At 46.2% G+C, this 18130-nt stretch overlaps 1 protein-coding gene across 4 annotated transcripts in view; it reads right to left on the minus strand.

Annotated features, from left to right (window-relative positions):
• LOC126457793 (spindle and kinetochore-associated protein 1-like) overlaps positions 1-18130 on the minus strand; it is a 108323-nt gene that overhangs the window by 5647 nt on the left and 84546 nt on the right. For all 4 annotated transcript variants that reach the window (XM_050094382.1, XM_050094381.1, XM_050094384.1 and 1 more), the window contains exon 4: positions 320-459. In XM_050094382.1, coding sequence (XP_049950339.1) covers positions 320-459 — 140 coding nt within the window. The remainder of the gene's footprint in view (positions 1-319; positions 460-18130) is intronic.

Here is an 18130-nt window from a genome sequence, read left to right on the forward strand (position 1 = left end):
CTGCACAGTTCGACCAGCCAGACAAATAGAGGTCCACAATGAGCTCCTTTCAATCTTTCAGATGCTGATAAAGCTGTCTCACACAAGTATGTGGCATCTCCAAATGCCCTTCACAGTGATCACTTAACATCTGACACTGTCCGCACCCCTTATATACCCTACCAGGACTGGTAACAACACTGAACATAATCAACACTAATGCACTCTGATGTCCATTCTACTTACCACAGAAAACTGCAACTGTAGTCATTTAAATACCTACCAATAATGTGTACATATATGAAGTTACATACACAATACCTGCTATGGGTTTACTTACGTTGGTGTCTCTTTAAACTCTTCAAATTGTACAAGGTTGATTCTGGGAACAAGCTGCTGTGGTTTTTTTGGCCCCTTTGAAGATACTGCATTTGACTGATTAGGTACTGCAGTTTTTGACTGACTAGGTACTGGCTCACGCTAGAGGTAGGGCAGAAAATGATTTATTGCAACAGGAATAGTGGCTATTTTGTGAAGAAAAGCAACTACTCTTTCTAAAATCAAAAAGGAAAAGCCCCTTGATTCTTGGTCTAATTACTGTATGTTAACTTCATTGGTTGTACATATGAGGATTACAAGTACATCAGTTTATTTGAAATAACACATTTTACAATCAACAAGAATAGTGTTTGAACAGTCTTCAAAACTGCAGGAAATTTATTCTGCAGCACCACTTGGCTAATAATTTAAATGAACAATAAAGAGGTTGACTCACCTTCATAAAAGAAATTAAAAATTCCAGGCTCGTATTCGAAAGGGACTAGAATATGATGTGTAAGGGTCTACGGGTTTGCACATAGCTGTACAGTACATAACACACGCTCACCAGACGACCTATCTCGGAATGCTGACAATTTGCTAGGTCAATAGCCGTGTGATCGGCCGCAGTGCACCGTGTGGCTAGCGTGGCCTCAGGCGCGAATATGTGTCTTTTCTTAGCTCACCATAGAGCCTTTTGATACTATCGTAATTAGCCGGTGTTAAGAAGTCACACACAGTCATGATGGGTACGTGTAGTGCGCATGTTTTATAATCAGTCTTTTTGTTAATAAACTGTTCTCATTGTTTGCATATTCTGTACCTCAAGGACCCACTGCTTACGAATCCTGACAAATATTTCATGTAATTATCATCCGGGGGTAACAACACGAACAACCTCCTTATAGAAGTGGTGTCAGCATGGGGATAATTATGGAAAACCTACAGTCCTGAAGAAGTGCAGCACAACATGAACTTCGAGCAGCAGCAACAGCAGCACGAACATCTTCCAACTACGCGGGGACATCCAATGCTGGGATTCAGGTTGGTCTACTCCAGTTTGGCTTGGGCGCTTTTTTTTTTTTTTTTTTTGGTAGGGTTTAAGGGCGCTCAACTGCTGAGGTCATTAGCGCCCAGTCACTGGTGTTAGAGCACAAGGAACCTGCTAAAACTCAAGGGGATGGGGGGACATCAAAAGGACCGGACAAAGATGCAGAGGAAATAAGTAAAAGGTTAAATGTCTTTGGTCAAGCCAGTTAAAGTTATAAAACGCAGAAGACGAGCAGCTGCTCGAGCGTCATCAGCTAAAACATCCGGTAAGGTAGATGGCAGGGACAGGACAACACGAAATTGACTAAAACGGGGACACGACAATAAAACATGGCGCACCGTTAATGCCTGACCACAAGGGCACTGTGGGGCTGGGTCACCAGAGAGCAGGTAGCGGTGGCTAAACCGGCAATGCCCAATCCGCAACCTGGTCAGAAGGACCTCCTCGCGCCGAGATGGTCGGGAGGAAGTTGTCCAAGCAGTTGGGAGCGGTTTTACTGCCCGGAGCTTGTTTCCTTGGAGGGATGACCAAGCATCCCACCACAAGGACACAAGCCTCTTACAGACATCCCCACAAACGTCAGATGACGGGACACAATGGGAGGCTGGGCGAGGCTGGAGGACTGCAGCCTTGGCTGCAGCATCCGCAGCCTCATTCCCAGGCACTCCTACATGTCCGGGGACCCACAGAAGGCTGACAGAACCGCCATTATCAGCGAAACAATGGAGGGACTGCTGTATTCGGTGAATCAAGGGATGGACCGGATAGGGAGCCCCAAGGCTCTGAAGAGCACTGAGTGAGTCAGTGCAGAGGACATACGATGAATGGCGGTGGCGGCGGGCATACTGAATGGCCTGATGGAGAGCAAAAAGCTCGGCCGTAAAGCTGGAACATTGGTCAAGGAGCCGGTATTTAAAGGTGGCGGTCCCGACGACAAAGGCACAGCCGACACCATCGTCAGTTTTGGAGCCATCGGTGTAAATAAAGGTGTGACCAGCAAATCGAGCACGAAGTTCGACAAACCGTGAGCAATACACAGCAGCCGGAGTACCCTCCTTCGGGAGTGAGCTGAGGTCGAGATAAATACGAACCGGAGCCTGGAGCCAAGGTGGTGTCGGGCTCTCACCCTCTCTGAAGGTGGTAGGGAGGGCAAAATCCAATTGTCGAAGCAGGCGACGGAAGCGGACTCCGGGGGGCAGCAGGGCAGACACATATAACCCGTACTGACGGTCGAGAGAATCAGCGAAGAAGGACTTGTAAGAGGGGTGGTCGGGCATAGACAACAGCCGGCAGGCATACCGACACAGCAGTATGTCGCGCCGGTAGGTCAACGGTAACTCGGCAGCTTCAGCGTAAAGACTCTCGACAGGACTAGTGTAGAAGGCTCCGGTCGCAAGACGTATCCCCCGATGGTGGATGGAGTTGAGCCGGCGTAAGAGGGATGGCCGAGCGGACGAGTAGACGAAGCTCCCATAATCCAGCTTCGATCGGACTATGGACCGATACAAGCGAAGCAGGACAGTGCGATCCGCTCCCCAAGATGAACCGCTAAGAACTCTGAGGACATTAAGGGAACGTGTACAACGGGCCGCCAAATAAGAGACATGTGGAGACCAACACAGTTTCCGGTCCAACGTGAGCCCTAGAAACTTAGTTGTGTCCACGAATGGGAGAACAACGGGACCAAGATGTAAGGATGGCGGAAGGAACGCTTTATATCGCCAAAAGTTGATACAAACCGTCTTCTCTTCAGAGAACCGGAAGCCATTTGCCACGCTCCATGAGTAGAGGCTGTCTAGACAACGCTGGAGGCAGCGCTCCAGGAGGCATGTTCTCTGGGCACTGCAGTAGATCGCGAAGTCATCGACAAAGAGAGAGCCTGAGACATTAGGTGGAATGCAATCCATAATTGGATTGATCGCGATGGCAAAAAGGGCTACGCTCAAGACGGAGCCCTGAGGCACTCCGTTCTCCTGGAGGAAGACGTCGGACAATACGGAACCCACACGTACCCTAAACTTTCGATCCGTTAAAAAGGAATCAATAAAAAGGGGCAGACGACCGCGTAGGCCCCACTTGTGCATAGTGCGGAGGATACCTCCTCTCCAACAGGTATCATAAGCCTTCTCCAAGTCGAAGAACACGGCGACCGTTTGGCGCCTTCGCAAAAAGTTGTTCATGATGAATGTCGACAAGGTCACAAGGTGGTCAACAGCGGAGCGGCGGCGACGAAAGCCGCATTGGACATTAGTAAGTAGTCGTCGAGATTCAAGAATCCAAACTAACCGAGCATTAACCATGCGCTCCATCACCTTACAGACACAGCTTGTAAGAGAAATGGGGCGGTAACTAGAAGGAAGGTGTCTATCCTTCCCGGGTTTGGGTATAGGAACAACAACGGCGTCACGCCAACGCATGGGGACCTGACCTTCGGTCCAGACGCGATTGTAGGTACGAAGAAGGAAGCTTTTGCCCGCCGGAGAAAGGTGGGCCAGCATCTGAACGTGAATGGCATCTGGCCCCGGAGCAGAGGACCGGGACAGTGCAAGCGCACGTTCGAGTTCCCGCATGGTAAAGGGGGCATTGTAAGTCTCCAGATTCAGCGAGTGGAAGGAAGGTCGCCGAGCCTCGTCTGCCTCTTTCCTGGGAAGGAAGGCAGGATGGTAATGGGCGGAGCTTGAAACCTCCGCGAAAAAGCGGCCAAAGGCGTTGGAGACAGCCACAGGATCAACAAGGACCTCATTACCTGAGGTCAGGCCAGGTACTGAGGAGTGGGCCTTAATGCCCGACAGCCGGCGCAGGCTACCCCAAACAACAGAAGAGGGAGTAAAACTGGTAAAGGAGCTCGTGAAAGAGGCCCAGCAAGCTTTTTTGCTGTCTTTGATGACTCTACGGCATTGCGCACGGAGTCGTTTGTATTCAATACAATTCGCCAACGTAGGATGGCGGCGAAAGGTGCGTAAAGCACGTCGTCGAGCACGGATAGCGTCCCTACAAGCCTCGTTCCACCAGGGGACGGAAACGCGACGGGAAGAAGAAGTAGTACGAGGTATGGAACGTTCGGCAGCATTGATGATAACAGCCGTGAGGTATTCGACCTGACTGTCACAACTGGAAAAATCGCGGTCCGGAAAGGTCGCCAGGGAGGAGTAAAGTCCCCAGTCAGCTTTCAGTATGTTCCAGCGCGAAGGACGTGGGGATGGGGTGTGGTGCAGGAGACGAACGACACAGGGGAAGTGGTCGCTCGAATAGGTGTCAGAAAGGACATACCACTCGAACCGACGGGCAAGAGTGGTAGAACAGATCGAGAGGTCCAAGTGGGAGTAGGTATGAGTAGAGTCCGAGAGGAAAGTCGGGGCGCCGGTATTGAGGCAGACAAGATTGAGATGGTTGAAGACATCCGCCAAGAGTGAGCCTCTTTGACAGGATGCAGGAGAGCCCCAAAGGGGATGATGGGCATTGAAGTCGCCAAACAATAAGAACGGCGGGGGAAGCTGATCGATCAGGTGCATCAGGTCAGCCCGACTAACAGCAGATGACGGTGGAGTGTAGACGGTACAAACGGAAAAAGTAAAAGCAGAAAGAGTAATGCGGATAGCTATTGCTTGGAGTGGGGTGGTCAATGGGATGGGATGGTAATATACATCGTCCCGAACGAGCAACATGACCCCACCATGAGCTGGGATACCGTCCACAGGGGCGAGGTCATACCGCTCCGAGGTATAGTGGGAAAAGGCAATACGGTCAGTCGGGCGCAACTTGGTTTCCTGGAGACCAAGGACGAGCGGACAGTGCAGGCGGAGGAGCAGTTGTAATTCCTCCCGATTAGATCGAATACCCCTTATGTTCCAATGAAACAACGCCATTGCTAGTCAAAAAGTTGGGGGAACGAGACGGGGAAGAGCTGGTCACCTCGATGGCCGCGGAGGGCCAGGTTGCGAGGCAACAACGCTACAACTGACGGCAGGCGGATCCGGTTCCATCGACTCGTCGCCAGCTGCGGCCGCTGTCCCTGATTGTGTAGGAGGGGCCGCATCATTTGCCGACAAAAGGCCGGCGGAACGCCTGGCAGCAGAGCGTCCCGGCGAAACTGAGGACGGCCGGGAGCAGCGACTCACGGATGAAGCGTCAGATGAAACGCGCCGGGGTGGAGAGGGGGATAGAGATTTCTTCTTGGAGGCCTTCTTGGAAGGCCGAGGAGGTACAGGGATGGTGGGCTGGACCCGAAGAAGGTCCTCACGCGCGGGGTCCGTTTTGGAACGCCGGACCTCGGAAGCCGGGGTCCGGAACGTTTCCCCGATGGACGCCTGAGAAGAGGATCGCTTCTCAGGTGGCGTGGGGGGAGGAGGAGGAGGAGGAAGGGTGGCCCCTGGGGCAGGGGGGGTGGGGGCCGCGGGGGAGGAGGATTTGGAAGGGAGGGATTTGGGAGGCGGAGGCAGAGCCCCCTGACGGGCAGAGGAGGCGGAGGGGGGACAGGATAGAGGTGAGGATACAGCGGAAGGAGTGGACACAACGGAGGCAAACGAAGTGGCCAGTGACACGGGATGAAGGCGGTCATACTTCTTCCTGGCCTCAGAATAAGAGAGCCGATCCAAAGTTTTGAGTTCCTGTATCTTTTTCTCCTTCTGATAGGCGGGGCAGTCCGGGGACCTAGGCGAGTGGACGCCAGGACAATTAGGGCACCGAGGTGGTGGGGTGCAAGTATGTTCCTCACGAAGAGGACGTCCACAGTCGCCACAAAGGGGCTCAGCCTCACAACGGGACGACATGTGCCCAAAGCGCAAACACCTAAAACAGCGCATAGGAGGCGGGACGTAAGGTCGCACGTCGCACCGGTAGCACATCACCTTTACCTTCTCCGGGAGAACGTCCCCCTCGAAGGCGAGGATAAAGGCCCCGGTGTCGATGCGACGGTCCTTGGGGCCGCGCTGGACTCGCCGGACGAAATGCACGCCGCGGCGCTCCAGGTTGGCCCTGAGCTCCTCATCAGATTGTAGCAGGAGGTCACGATGAAAAATGACCCCCTGCGTCCTATTGAGTGCCAGATGTGGGACAATGGAGACTGGGATGTCCCCTAGGCGGTCGCACGCCTGGAGTGCCGCCGATTGTGTGGCAGAGGTGGTCTTGATAAGAACAGACCCCGATCTCATCTTGCTGAGAGCCTCGATTTCCCCGAAGACGTCCTCAATGTGTTGAACAAAGAACATGGGCTTGGAGGTGGCGAACGTCCCCCCATCTGTTCGAGAACAGACCAAATAGCGGGGGAAGTACTTCGCCCCAAGCCGGCGGGCCTGTCCCTCCTCCCATGGAGTGGCCAAGGGGGAAAGGGCAGGAGAACCAGAACTAGAAACCGTACCTTTTCTTTTGGAAGACTCGGCCGCAGAGCGACCTGATACATGCTGACGTTTCATGTGCGAAACGTCCGCCCCGATACCACCCACTCCGACCAGGGGCTCTCCCCACGGGCGCCACCCAGCCGCAGCAAGGGCCACCTGGCAGGATGACCATTGCCGGGAGTCCTGATGCCCCAAGGAGACGGGCATCTACTCCTTGGCCAACGTGGGGAGGGTGCAGCTCAGGTATCGGCAGTACGATCCCTGTGTTGTCAGGGGGCTACAACCTAGAGGGTACATGACGACCCCACCACAACGGGCTGGCTACCGTGCTGGATTTCTGGTGCCATGGAAAGTCCATCATGATCGCTGGTGCAGATGGAGAGGCACTATGGGCGTAACGTGGACAACCCATCAGGCGTTTAGGCCCAATTTGAGGAATAATGGGTATGGTGACAACGCCGGTGCAATGCTGAGTGCCAAGGTCTTAGTGCACTTAGGACCAGTGGTACACCATGTAAGGTGTCCTTCCCCAAAAGGCTCGTACTTCTGTAGAATTTTGAAAAATGGAGGTCAAACCCCAAGGGGGACCATCACATTAAGGCCAAAACATTTGAGACTCCTTTTAGTCGCCTCTTACGACAGGCAGGAATACCGCGGGCCTATTCTGATCCCCGGACCCGCAGGGGGGGGCTTGGGCGCTGATGACCACGCTGTTTAGCGCCCGAAAACCTCAAACCACACACACACACACACACACACACACACACACACACACACACACACTCCAGTTTGGCTAGAATACGAAAGGCAGTGGTGGATTTTTATTTTACACTTGAGTGACTCATTGGCGTTAAATTAGACGAAATGCTGCAATCCAGTCAGAGTAGCGTTGTCAATCCACAAACTGTTAGTAATGAACTGCAAGAAGAGATTCGCCAGTTAAAAGCAGAAAGAAGCGAGCGTAACATTCCGAAAGACTTATCAAATGATAGATCATGCAGTACAAGTACGACGACAATAAAGAATTTTTCATTATTGCCATCAGTACCAGCGTTTAGCAGGAAACCCGAAAATGATGTGAAAGTGTTTTTTCGTAAGCTTGAAGGTACCGCCCTGTTAGGATCATGGACAGATTCCAATAAGCTAGTGGTTGCCAAATTAAGAACTCAGGGAGCAGCATAAGATTTCATTAAAGCGTAGCCTATTTGCGTGAAAACAGAAGATTACAATGAGTTTAGAACGTTTGCCGTCCAGAGATTTAAATGTAAAAACGCAATCAGATTTTATAGGAGCAGCTTTACAGTTTGCGAAGGTGCAGGACGAATCAAAGGACCAGTTTACCGACAGAATTCAAAACATCAATGCTCAAACGTACGAGTTAGTAGAAGATGAAAATTAAAATCGCATTCAGTTGTTTGAAGCCAACCAGAGACCCTCGGACACATTTATTCATGGGTTGTACAGAGAGGAACTAAGCAAAGCTGTCAGATTGAAAGGATGTAAAACGTTTCAGGAAGCAGTAGAATCAGCTGTTGGTTTCGTTGAAGCACTAAGACGACTGAATGAGATGCAGAAACAAGAACGCGGATTTTTCAACACAGCAGTACAAAGCTACAGATGCAATAAGCTGGGTCAGAAGTGTAAGGACTGTAAAGAGAATCGAATCTGCTGTCACTGCGGGATGCAGGATCATGTTTCGAGAGATAGTCGCAACAAGAAGAAAGATAATGCAAACAACAGACAATCTGCCACATCTTTAAATGAGTATGGGGACATACAGGACAACACTCTGTCCGTCCTTTGCCAGAGACAGCGATTCCTGTTAGTGAAAATCACTTCATGATAGTTGCTGTATATCGTGGGAGAAACATCAAGCTACTTATTGACACAGGAGCACAGGCCTCAATGTGGTGTTGTACAGATAAACGGGATAAATTGAAACCGCCGCTATTAAAAGTGCGAGGGTTAAACGGAGGAAAACTTCGTAACTATGGAGAAGTTGACGTAGAATTGGCCAAGGCCAAGATGAAGGTGAAAATAAAGATAAATACACAGCAAGTGTGAAAGTAGTTTCAAATAACAAAGCGCGTTACGACGGTGTACTTGGATTTGATTTCTTGTCCACTAACGAGGCAGAGATATTTGTCGCAGGAAGAAAGATCAGACTAGGCCGTAGCAACTACAACCTAGGGAATCGTTCTTCAGATTGTACTCAAAGGACCAGCAATACTGACGTAGTGGGAATGAACCGCCCAAACGATGCATCAGTTCAAATCGTCCGAGTCGATGTTCAAATTGATCAGCCTCAGCAAATACCCAAGGGAGTAGGAAAGACAATCTACATTGAAGTTAAGTCACCCGGATGCAAGGAGGGAACTTTGTTATTAATTGAGTGAACCAAGAAAAGTGAGTTACTGGATACAATGCATTGTTATGTTGCTAGAAGTGTTGGTGATACAGAATGTCGCAAAAGTCCCGGTTACAATAACGAATATGAGCAATGAGGATGTTGTTTTGCCACGAGGAACGAAAGTTGCTACAGTATCGAGCGTACGTAAAAGTGACGTAGTACAGAGTCCAGATGAGGTAACAAATGCTGCAGTTATAAACACTGATTTTGGTAACAGTAATGCAAAATTGCAATGAGGAGACGAAGTTAATAATGAACTGATGTGCATAATTTGGAAGAAGATAGAACATTTGACAGCTGATGAACAGAAGATTTTAGCGCCTGTTTTGTTGGGGTATGCAGATTTATTCAGAGAGCGTGCAAATTTACCTGTCACTCATTTAGTTCAGCATCGTATTCATACAGGAAATGCAGCCCCAGTCACACAGAAACCTTACTGAATACCATTCAGTCAAAGAGAGTTGGTAGAAGACATGGTTAAAGAACAATTAGAAGCCAGAATTATAAAACCAAGAGATCCTTCAGACCCACCGTGGTATTTGCCTGTTGTAATTGTAAAGAAGAAATCAATTTCTGGAGAACCACAGTTCCGTTTTGGTGTTGATTACCAACCTCTGAATGCTGTGACCACACCTGACATTTACCCCTTACCAAATTTAGTGGAAACTTTGGATTACTTGGGCAGATGTCGAATTTTTTCAGTATGTGATTTAACACGTGGTTATCACCAGTTAACAATGCATCCAGATGATCAAGCAAAAACTTCATTTATAACAGCAACAGGAGTATACAAGTATCTTCGTAATGCTCCAGCTACGTTTCAACGTGTGATGGATTCAGTTTTACAAGGGCTCACCCCAACACAAACACTTGTTTACCTTGATGATGTAATAATTTTTGGTGAACACATGAAGCAGCATACTGAGAGACTACAGGCTGTTTTTGAGCATATAAGAAGCACAAACCTGTCTTTATCAATAGATAAATGTCATTTTGCACAAAGTAAAGTTAACCATTATACTGTCGCCAGTGAAATACTAAGAAAAGACTTAAAAACAGTATTTATAAAGAAGAGACATTTAAAAATTGAATAATAAGTGGACACTAGCTGCTCAGGCGAACATACATTTTTCTCATGTATCCGTATTATAATAATTTCTCTGTGTAAGTTTCGAGGACAAAGAAATATAACAAAATGATCTAAAGAGACGACAAGATAGGCTCTTTTGTTAATTTTTTTAGTCATCTTCACCTCTTGTCATGGTTGCGTGTAAACGGACATCTTGGGAGTGCTGGCAAATGTAAGCAAATTTGTATTAATTAAGCAGATAATATATTGATTTAATATTATTGTTCACTTTTAATTTGTAAGAGGTGATCCCGATTTCATGTCCACCTTCCTTGAATTAACCTGCATTCGAGTAATTTACAGTGTAACAATCGCAGAGGGATGCCATTACGTGGAGATGTTAACTTATAAAAATTAGCGGAAGCGAAAAACTCGTCCGCTATTAACATAATATACATTTTTCCCCACAGCCGCCTGACGTTGCAGAAAATACATAGCTTTAAGATTCTTATTTTCAGTACAACAGCCGAGAGCCAGAGCCAGGACTCCGACTACAATACAATGGTTAATGGAGGTAAGAAAAAACACTCGCGCGTGCATGGGCTGCAATTGCAATTAATAACTAAAGATTTTTTGCTTTAAAGTGAACTGACTAGCCGAGAAAATTAATATATTGTAAATCAAAATTGAATGAAATATCATTTTGATTGAGGCCCCCCACATAACTCTGCAACAATCACCACTACCAATCAATTTCTGTAGTGGACTATTTCGGTGATGTTATAACCAGTGAAGGTGTTCGACCTGATCCAAAATTAATTGAAGATGTAAAGAATTTTCCTGAACCACAGAATTTGAAAGAACTACAATCATTTTTGGGATTATCAAATTTCTACAGGTGATTTATAGCCGGTTATGTGAATATAGCAGGTCCAATGACACAGCTACTGAAGAAAGGAGCCACATTTAATTGGTCAACAAAATGCAAAAGGGCAATGAAAGAACTTAAAGCTGCTCTAACCACAGCCCCAGTGTTAGCCTATCCGGATTTCAGTAAACCTTTTATTCTTTCAACAGATGCATCCAATTTTGCCATAGGTGCAATCTTGACTCAAGAGGTTGACAGTCATAAACATTCAGTCTCATTTACTTCAAGACAATTAAACAAAACAGAATGCAATTATACTACTAATGAGAAGGAGTTTTGTGCTTTCGTTTTTGGTATAATACACAACAGATGTTTCTTAACAGGAAGAGAATTTACAGTTATTACAGATCATGCCACACTTAAATTGTTATTGAGCTTAAAGGATCCAAGTTCCATGTTAACAAGATGGGCATTAAGACTGAGTGAGTACCAATTTAAGGCTATTCACCGACCTGGTAAACAACATGTGAATGCTGATGCAATGAGTCGAAAAGTCAATGTTTGTGTTTCAATAAGTCAAGAAGAAGAGGAGTTAAAGGCAGCTCAAGAAGAAGATCCATAATGATAATTATGGAAAAATGATCAATATTTTGTTGAAATAGATGGATTATTGCACAAAATTACTAGTAAAGGAAACCACCAAGTTATTCCAGAAAGCATGAAAGAGCAAATCATGAGAGAACAACACGATTCTTTATCATCAGGACATTGTGGTAAAAAAACCAACAAACATTCAAATAGCTCAAATGTTTTGGTGGCCGAACTGCAAAGCGGTCAATTTCGAGTTTGTTTCACAATGTGATTTCTGTAACAGATGGAATAATGTAGGAAAAAGTAGAGCACCATTGCAAGAACTGCCAGAAGCAAGTGAACCATTTGAAAGAGTAGGGCTAGATGTTGTAGGACCGTTGCCTAAGACTAAAGATGGAAACAAATACATAATGACAATGTTAGATCATTTCTCTAGATACCTTATCATGATACCAATACCTGATCAGCGTGCTGAGACTATAGCCAAAGTTTCTGTAAAAGAATGGATTCTTAAGTTTGGATCACTATTAAGTATAATTAGTGATCAAGAAACGAATTTCATGAGTGAATTATTTAAACAGACTTGTAAGCTCAAGCAAGTAACTCAGTTAAGGACTACACCAGCACACCCTGAAGGAAATGGAAGAGTCGAGCGAGTCCACAGAACAGTTATTAAAATGGTTAGCCATTCATTATGTGAGCAGCAAACACAACAATTGGGATGTCTGATTACCACAGTTGATAAGTTGTTACAACGTCAAAATGCACAGCTCAACTGGCCTAAGTCCATATGAGACCGTCTACAGAAGAAGAATGCGTTCACCCTTGGACTTCGCACAATCGACTGTCGGAATCAGCAATGAACACTTAAGGGATCTAGCACACAAACTAAAGGAAGCATGAAGGGTAGTGAAACAGCGTAATCATCAATCCTTCCTTCAGCAAGCAAGACAACACAACTGCCAGCAGCAGTGTCACAGTATCAAGTTGGAGATCTTGTGTATCTGAGCAGCGTGGTGTTAAAAAAGAGTCAAGTCAAAAAGTTTAAGAAGTTTTGGAAAGGACCATATCCAATCTTGGAGAAGTTGTTGCCAGTCACTCTTAAGCTCCAATTGCCCTTTCGTTCAATTGTCGTTCATGTCAATCGTGTAAAGCCATTTCTAGGTAGATTTCCTATAGCATCGCCAGACGATGAGGACCGACCAAGAGGCAGACCTGCTGTTCTCAAACCCAGGAAGCGAGAATCATGAGGAAGCAAGAATCGTGAGGTTGCAGTCCAGACTTCGAGGTCGAGGCATCGCCACGTTCCGAGCGATCCTGTTCCAGACACCCCTACAATCTGCATAAACATGTGTGATGTGTGAGATTGCAATGAGAGTGTTTATTTCAGCCATGTGCTTATGTGAATGTGTTGCGAAAATTTAGTATTGAAGCTATTACACGAGTGTGCAAGTGAAACTAAACCTTTTATTCCACAGGTTACCACAAGAAACTCATTTATTTTATGTTCATTGTTAACTCTAATATTTAGAACTAATTAACCATGTTCATTTTTATTCTAATGCTTGCAATGATAGTGTATTCTACTAATGCTGTCGTGATAGTACCACAGAGTACAGGTGTTTTGTTTGAACCACGATCAGACATGGTAGTTTCAACAAGTAATACAAAACTTGTCCTCAAGTACAATCTGAGTGAAATCCAGCAACAGTTTGATTCTGTAAAGAAGCAAATTGATCTAATTTGTTCTGTTAATGGCAACGATACAATTTCGGAAATTTGTACATCTTGGTATAATAACTGGATCACAGCCAAAATTCAGGTTGAGTCTACATTTGCTAATTATGAACAAGAGATTTACTGTTTTATAAAGCTTCTGTCTCACAAAACTTTAATTAGGCATAAACGTGCCTGGTTTGATTTTGGAGGGAGTATCCTTTGTACTGTATTTGGTACTTTAACTAGTCAAGATCTACTGGAAGTTAAAGACAAAATATTAGCTCTTGAACAACAGTCCAGTACAGATTCAACTAACCTCTCTAATGAAATTATCATATTAAAGAATATGCAAAGAACCATTACTAACCACACAGTTTTCATTGAACAGATTGTGAAGCAATTTATCTTGCGTTTTCACATAATTCGTAATGAAATAAACACAAATATCCAAGAACTATTCCAAGGATTAAATGCTGTGAGTGCACACTTAGATTTAAACACACTTTTGTTAAGGATTACTGATAGTTTATCAAATGCTAGAATTGATGCCCTTAACTTAAGAACAGCCTTAGAAAGTAGTTCAAATAATCGTTTGAGCAGTTTACTACTACATCCAGAAAAATGTTTACAGGTCCTATTACCAACTGAACGAAGGCTAGATGCAGTCATGTACTATGATCATGCACAAAGCTGTACAGTACGTAACAGGCACTTGCCAGCCGTCCTAACTTGAAATGCTGACAATTTTCTTGGTCAGTAGATATGTGTCAAGATGCAGCGCGCCACAGGGGATTAAGCCACTGGCTGCCATCTGCAGCACGCCGTATAGCTAGCATGGCCTTGGCACGAATACGTCTCTTTTTCTTAGCTCACCATGGAGCCTTTTGATATGACCGTAATTAGCCAGTGTTAGGATTTCAGACACAGTGATGATTGGTGTGCATAGTGCAAGTCTTTTATAATCAGTCTTTTGTTAATGAACTGTTTAAACTTACTTCACGGTGTTCACGTATCCTGTACCTCAAGGACCCACTGTTTACGACTCCTGACAAATATTTCGTGTAATTATCATCCGCAGTAAGGACACAAAAAACCTCCTTATAGACGACAAAAAGAGTATCTTCTGCAATTATGTGTGGACAGATTAACGTCCAATCAGAAAACACACACACACACACACACACACACACACACACACACACACACACACACACACACACACCTGATCAATAACAAAGACAATGATCTAGCCACAGTTACTCTACCCTTTATGAGCACATACTGATTGCCCACAGCGAAAAATCGCAAAAGTGCTAGTTTGCAAATACAGGGTGGAGCACATAAAAGTGGTCCAGAGAACAGAGTTCTGGGGGCAAAGGAACAGAGCTGAGGAAAGGATATGCAGTACTAACATGACTATAGCAGATGTATAAAGTGACCACCATTCATCTCTTGGCACTTTTGGACCCCGGTCAGCAAGTTTCTGAAGAACTGCTGGAATTCCTGCAATCTCATCAAACTGTTCTGCTGCAGTTCTTGAAGACTATGTGGGTTGTTGCATACACTAGCAGACTTACAGATCAGGTGACCTCGGTGGCTAGTTGTGGTCATGACCAGACTGACCTCTGCTAACAACTCTGTTGGCGTGAAAATTGGGTGAATATGCTCCAAGGTTCAACCGGCTGTATGCGCAGTTGTTCCATCCTGTGGGAAGCAACTGTAGGTCTTTTCCTCCTCCATTAATACTGCCACAAATGTTTTCAAAATGTTGGCAATGTAACGCGCCAAAGTCAGCACCTGATGAAAGAAGATGGGACCAATAATGTGGCTTGCAGACACTGCACACCAAACCTCAAACTTCTGATCATGCAATGGTGTTTTGTGGAAGTTATACAGATTCTCAAACACCCAGAACCTGTGATTCTGAGAGTTGACATAACTCAAATGATACCAGGTTTCATCAGACATAAATAACTGATCCATGTCCCAGCCATTCATTGTTATCTCAGTGACCAGCAGCTCACAAAACTGGAGGCACTGAGGAGCATCCGCTGGTTTTAATGTATAAATAATAGAAGCTCGACACTACATGTGCAGTTCGAGGTGGAATTTTCGTCCACATGATCAAGATATGCCAGTCTCATGCGACAGGCATTGGGTTGATCTGGTAGGACTCTGAAGCATTTTTTGGTGAACTTGTAGCCACATTTTCTGGTGCGTGGGCACATTTCAAAATGTTTTTCGACTTGTGCAAAATAGATCCTATCTCATGTAATTTTTGGAGCAAGCATTGAGCGGCACTCTTCACTGGCTCTTTGATGCCATTAACCTTCTCAGCAAACAACTGACCTCACCTTTTTCATGACTTTGTTGTCACCAACTTTCCACAATGAACGCCTGCTACTCCACTGTAAGTTCCGTCATCCCCTTTGCACTGCTCCACTCACATTGACACAGCCTGCACTACATTCTGAACTGGTACTGATCATGAGGCAGGTGTAGAGGTAGTGTGCATGTCACGGGGTGTGTTTATATGCATACATTCATGTCTAATCATTTCCACTCATGTGGGCCACTTATTTGCCCCAACCTGTATGTGTTTCCAGTCTTGGAACACAGAACATCTACAGAATAGATAGCTATATTTTTGTTTTCGAAGGACAATCAGATTATAATGGGCCAGCATCTCAATGATACTTCTTAACTAGATGAACTGCAAGAAGGAGCTGCTGTTCATACTAATGGTGTAGTCAATCCTGTGCGGCTGAATGACACCCTTATCCTTTGTGAAATGAACTGGACCTTCTGCCTCAACCTCCATGCATCTTGTATTAAACCACAGCTGCACTTCCACACCAAAGAAAGACGAGCAGCCGAAGTGTGTAAAGTGCAGCAGCCCACGTCTCCTTTGGCACTCGTGCAAGATGTTCATCGGCTCGTGCGGGCGGTGATCAAAGTGGTTAAAAGATTTAAGGTTAAAGTGTATACACCCAACCTTCTTATTCTGGTGATGTAGACCAATCAGCAGCTCTGATAGAACTATCGCAACCTGAACTTGGATAAGGATAAGTTACAACACAGAGAAGGCTGAAATATTGAATCCTTCCTTGCAATCATCAAGCAAACATCAAAGTGGCAGATACTGAGGAACTGACCTCAGAGCAGAAAAGCAACCACAATTGCTTAGTTGTGGAAAGGCATCACGACCAGATGGAACACCTGTAAGATACTGTAACGATTATGTGAAAGACCTTGCTCCTCTTCTAGCAGCAGAGTTTATACTAATCACTTGAGCAATGAAGGAAACCCAGCAACTTTAAAAAAGTGCAGACCATTCTCATTTTCAAAAAGGATCACAGAGCATATTTACGTAATTGCAGGCCTGTATCACTGACATCAATCTGTTTTAGATTTATGGAACATGTTTCACATTGAAGAATTATAATGTTTTTGAAGAGCAAAAATCTCCACTGTAAAAATCAATATGGATTCCACAGGGATCTTGCGAAAAGCTCACTCTGTTCCTCCATGAGATTCATAGCACTGTAGACAAGGGCACTCAGGTTGATGCTATTTTCCCTAACTTCAGGAAGGCATCCGACAACTGTCCTGTGTTGCCGTTTAGTAAAAGAAGAAATACAAGTTTACTAAGTATCAGACCATATTTGCAACAGGATTCAAGACTTCCTTGCCGATAGAACTCAACATGTCACTCTTAACAGAACAAAATCGACAGATGTAAAGGTAATTTTCGGATAACCCCAAGGAAATCTGATGGAAGCATTACTGTTTACAGCATATAGAATAATGAACTAGTAAGCATAGAAAGCTCTTTCAGACTACCTGCAAATGATGCAGTTGTCTACACTCCTGGAAATGGAAAAAAGAACACATTGACACCGGTGTGTCAGACCCACCATACTTGCTCCGGACACTGCGAGAGGGCTGTACAAGCAATGATCACACGCACGGCACAGCGGACACACCAGGAACCGCGGTGTTGGCCGTCGAATGGCGCTAGCTGCGCAGCATTTGTGCACCGCTGCCGTCAGTGTAAGCCAGTTTGCCGTGGCATACGGAGCTCCATCGCAGTCTTTAACACTGGTAGCATGCCGCGACAGCGTGGACGTGAACCGTATGTGCAGTTGACGGACTTTGAGCGAGGGCGTATAGTGGGCATGCGGGAGGCCGGGTGGACGTACCGCCGAATTGCTCAACACGTGGGGCGTGAGGTCTCCACAGTACATCGATGTTGTCGCCAGTGGTCGGCGGAAGGTGCACGTGCCCGTCGACCTGGGACCGGACCGCAGCGACGCACGGATGCACGCCAAGACCGTAGGATCCTACGCAGTGCCGTAGGGGACCGCACCGCCACTTCCCAGCAAATTAGGGACAATGTTGCTCCTGGGGTATCGGCGAGGACCATTCGCAACCGTCTCCATGAAGCTGGGCTACGGTCCCGCACACCGTTAGGCCGTCTTCCGCTCACGCCCCAACATCGTGCAGCCCGCCTCCAGTGGTGTCGCGACAGGTGTGAATGGAGGGACGAATGGAGACGTGTCGTCTTCAGCGATGAGAGTCGCTTCTGCCTTGGTGCCAATGATGGTCGTATGCTTGTTTGGCGCTGTGCAGGTGAGCGCCACAATCAGGACAGCATACGACCGAGGCACACAGGGCCAACACCCGGCATCATGGTGTGGGGAGCGATCTCCTACACTGGCCGTACACCACTGGTGATCATCGAGGGAACACTGAATAGTGCACGTTACATCCAAACCGTCATCGAACC

This window comes from Schistocerca serialis, chromosome 2 (genome assembly GCF_023864345.2).
Source record: "Schistocerca serialis cubense isolate TAMUIC-IGC-003099 chromosome 2, iqSchSeri2.2, whole genome shotgun sequence".
NCBI classification, from domain to species: domain Eukaryota; kingdom Metazoa; phylum Arthropoda; class Insecta; order Orthoptera; family Acrididae; genus Schistocerca; species Schistocerca serialis.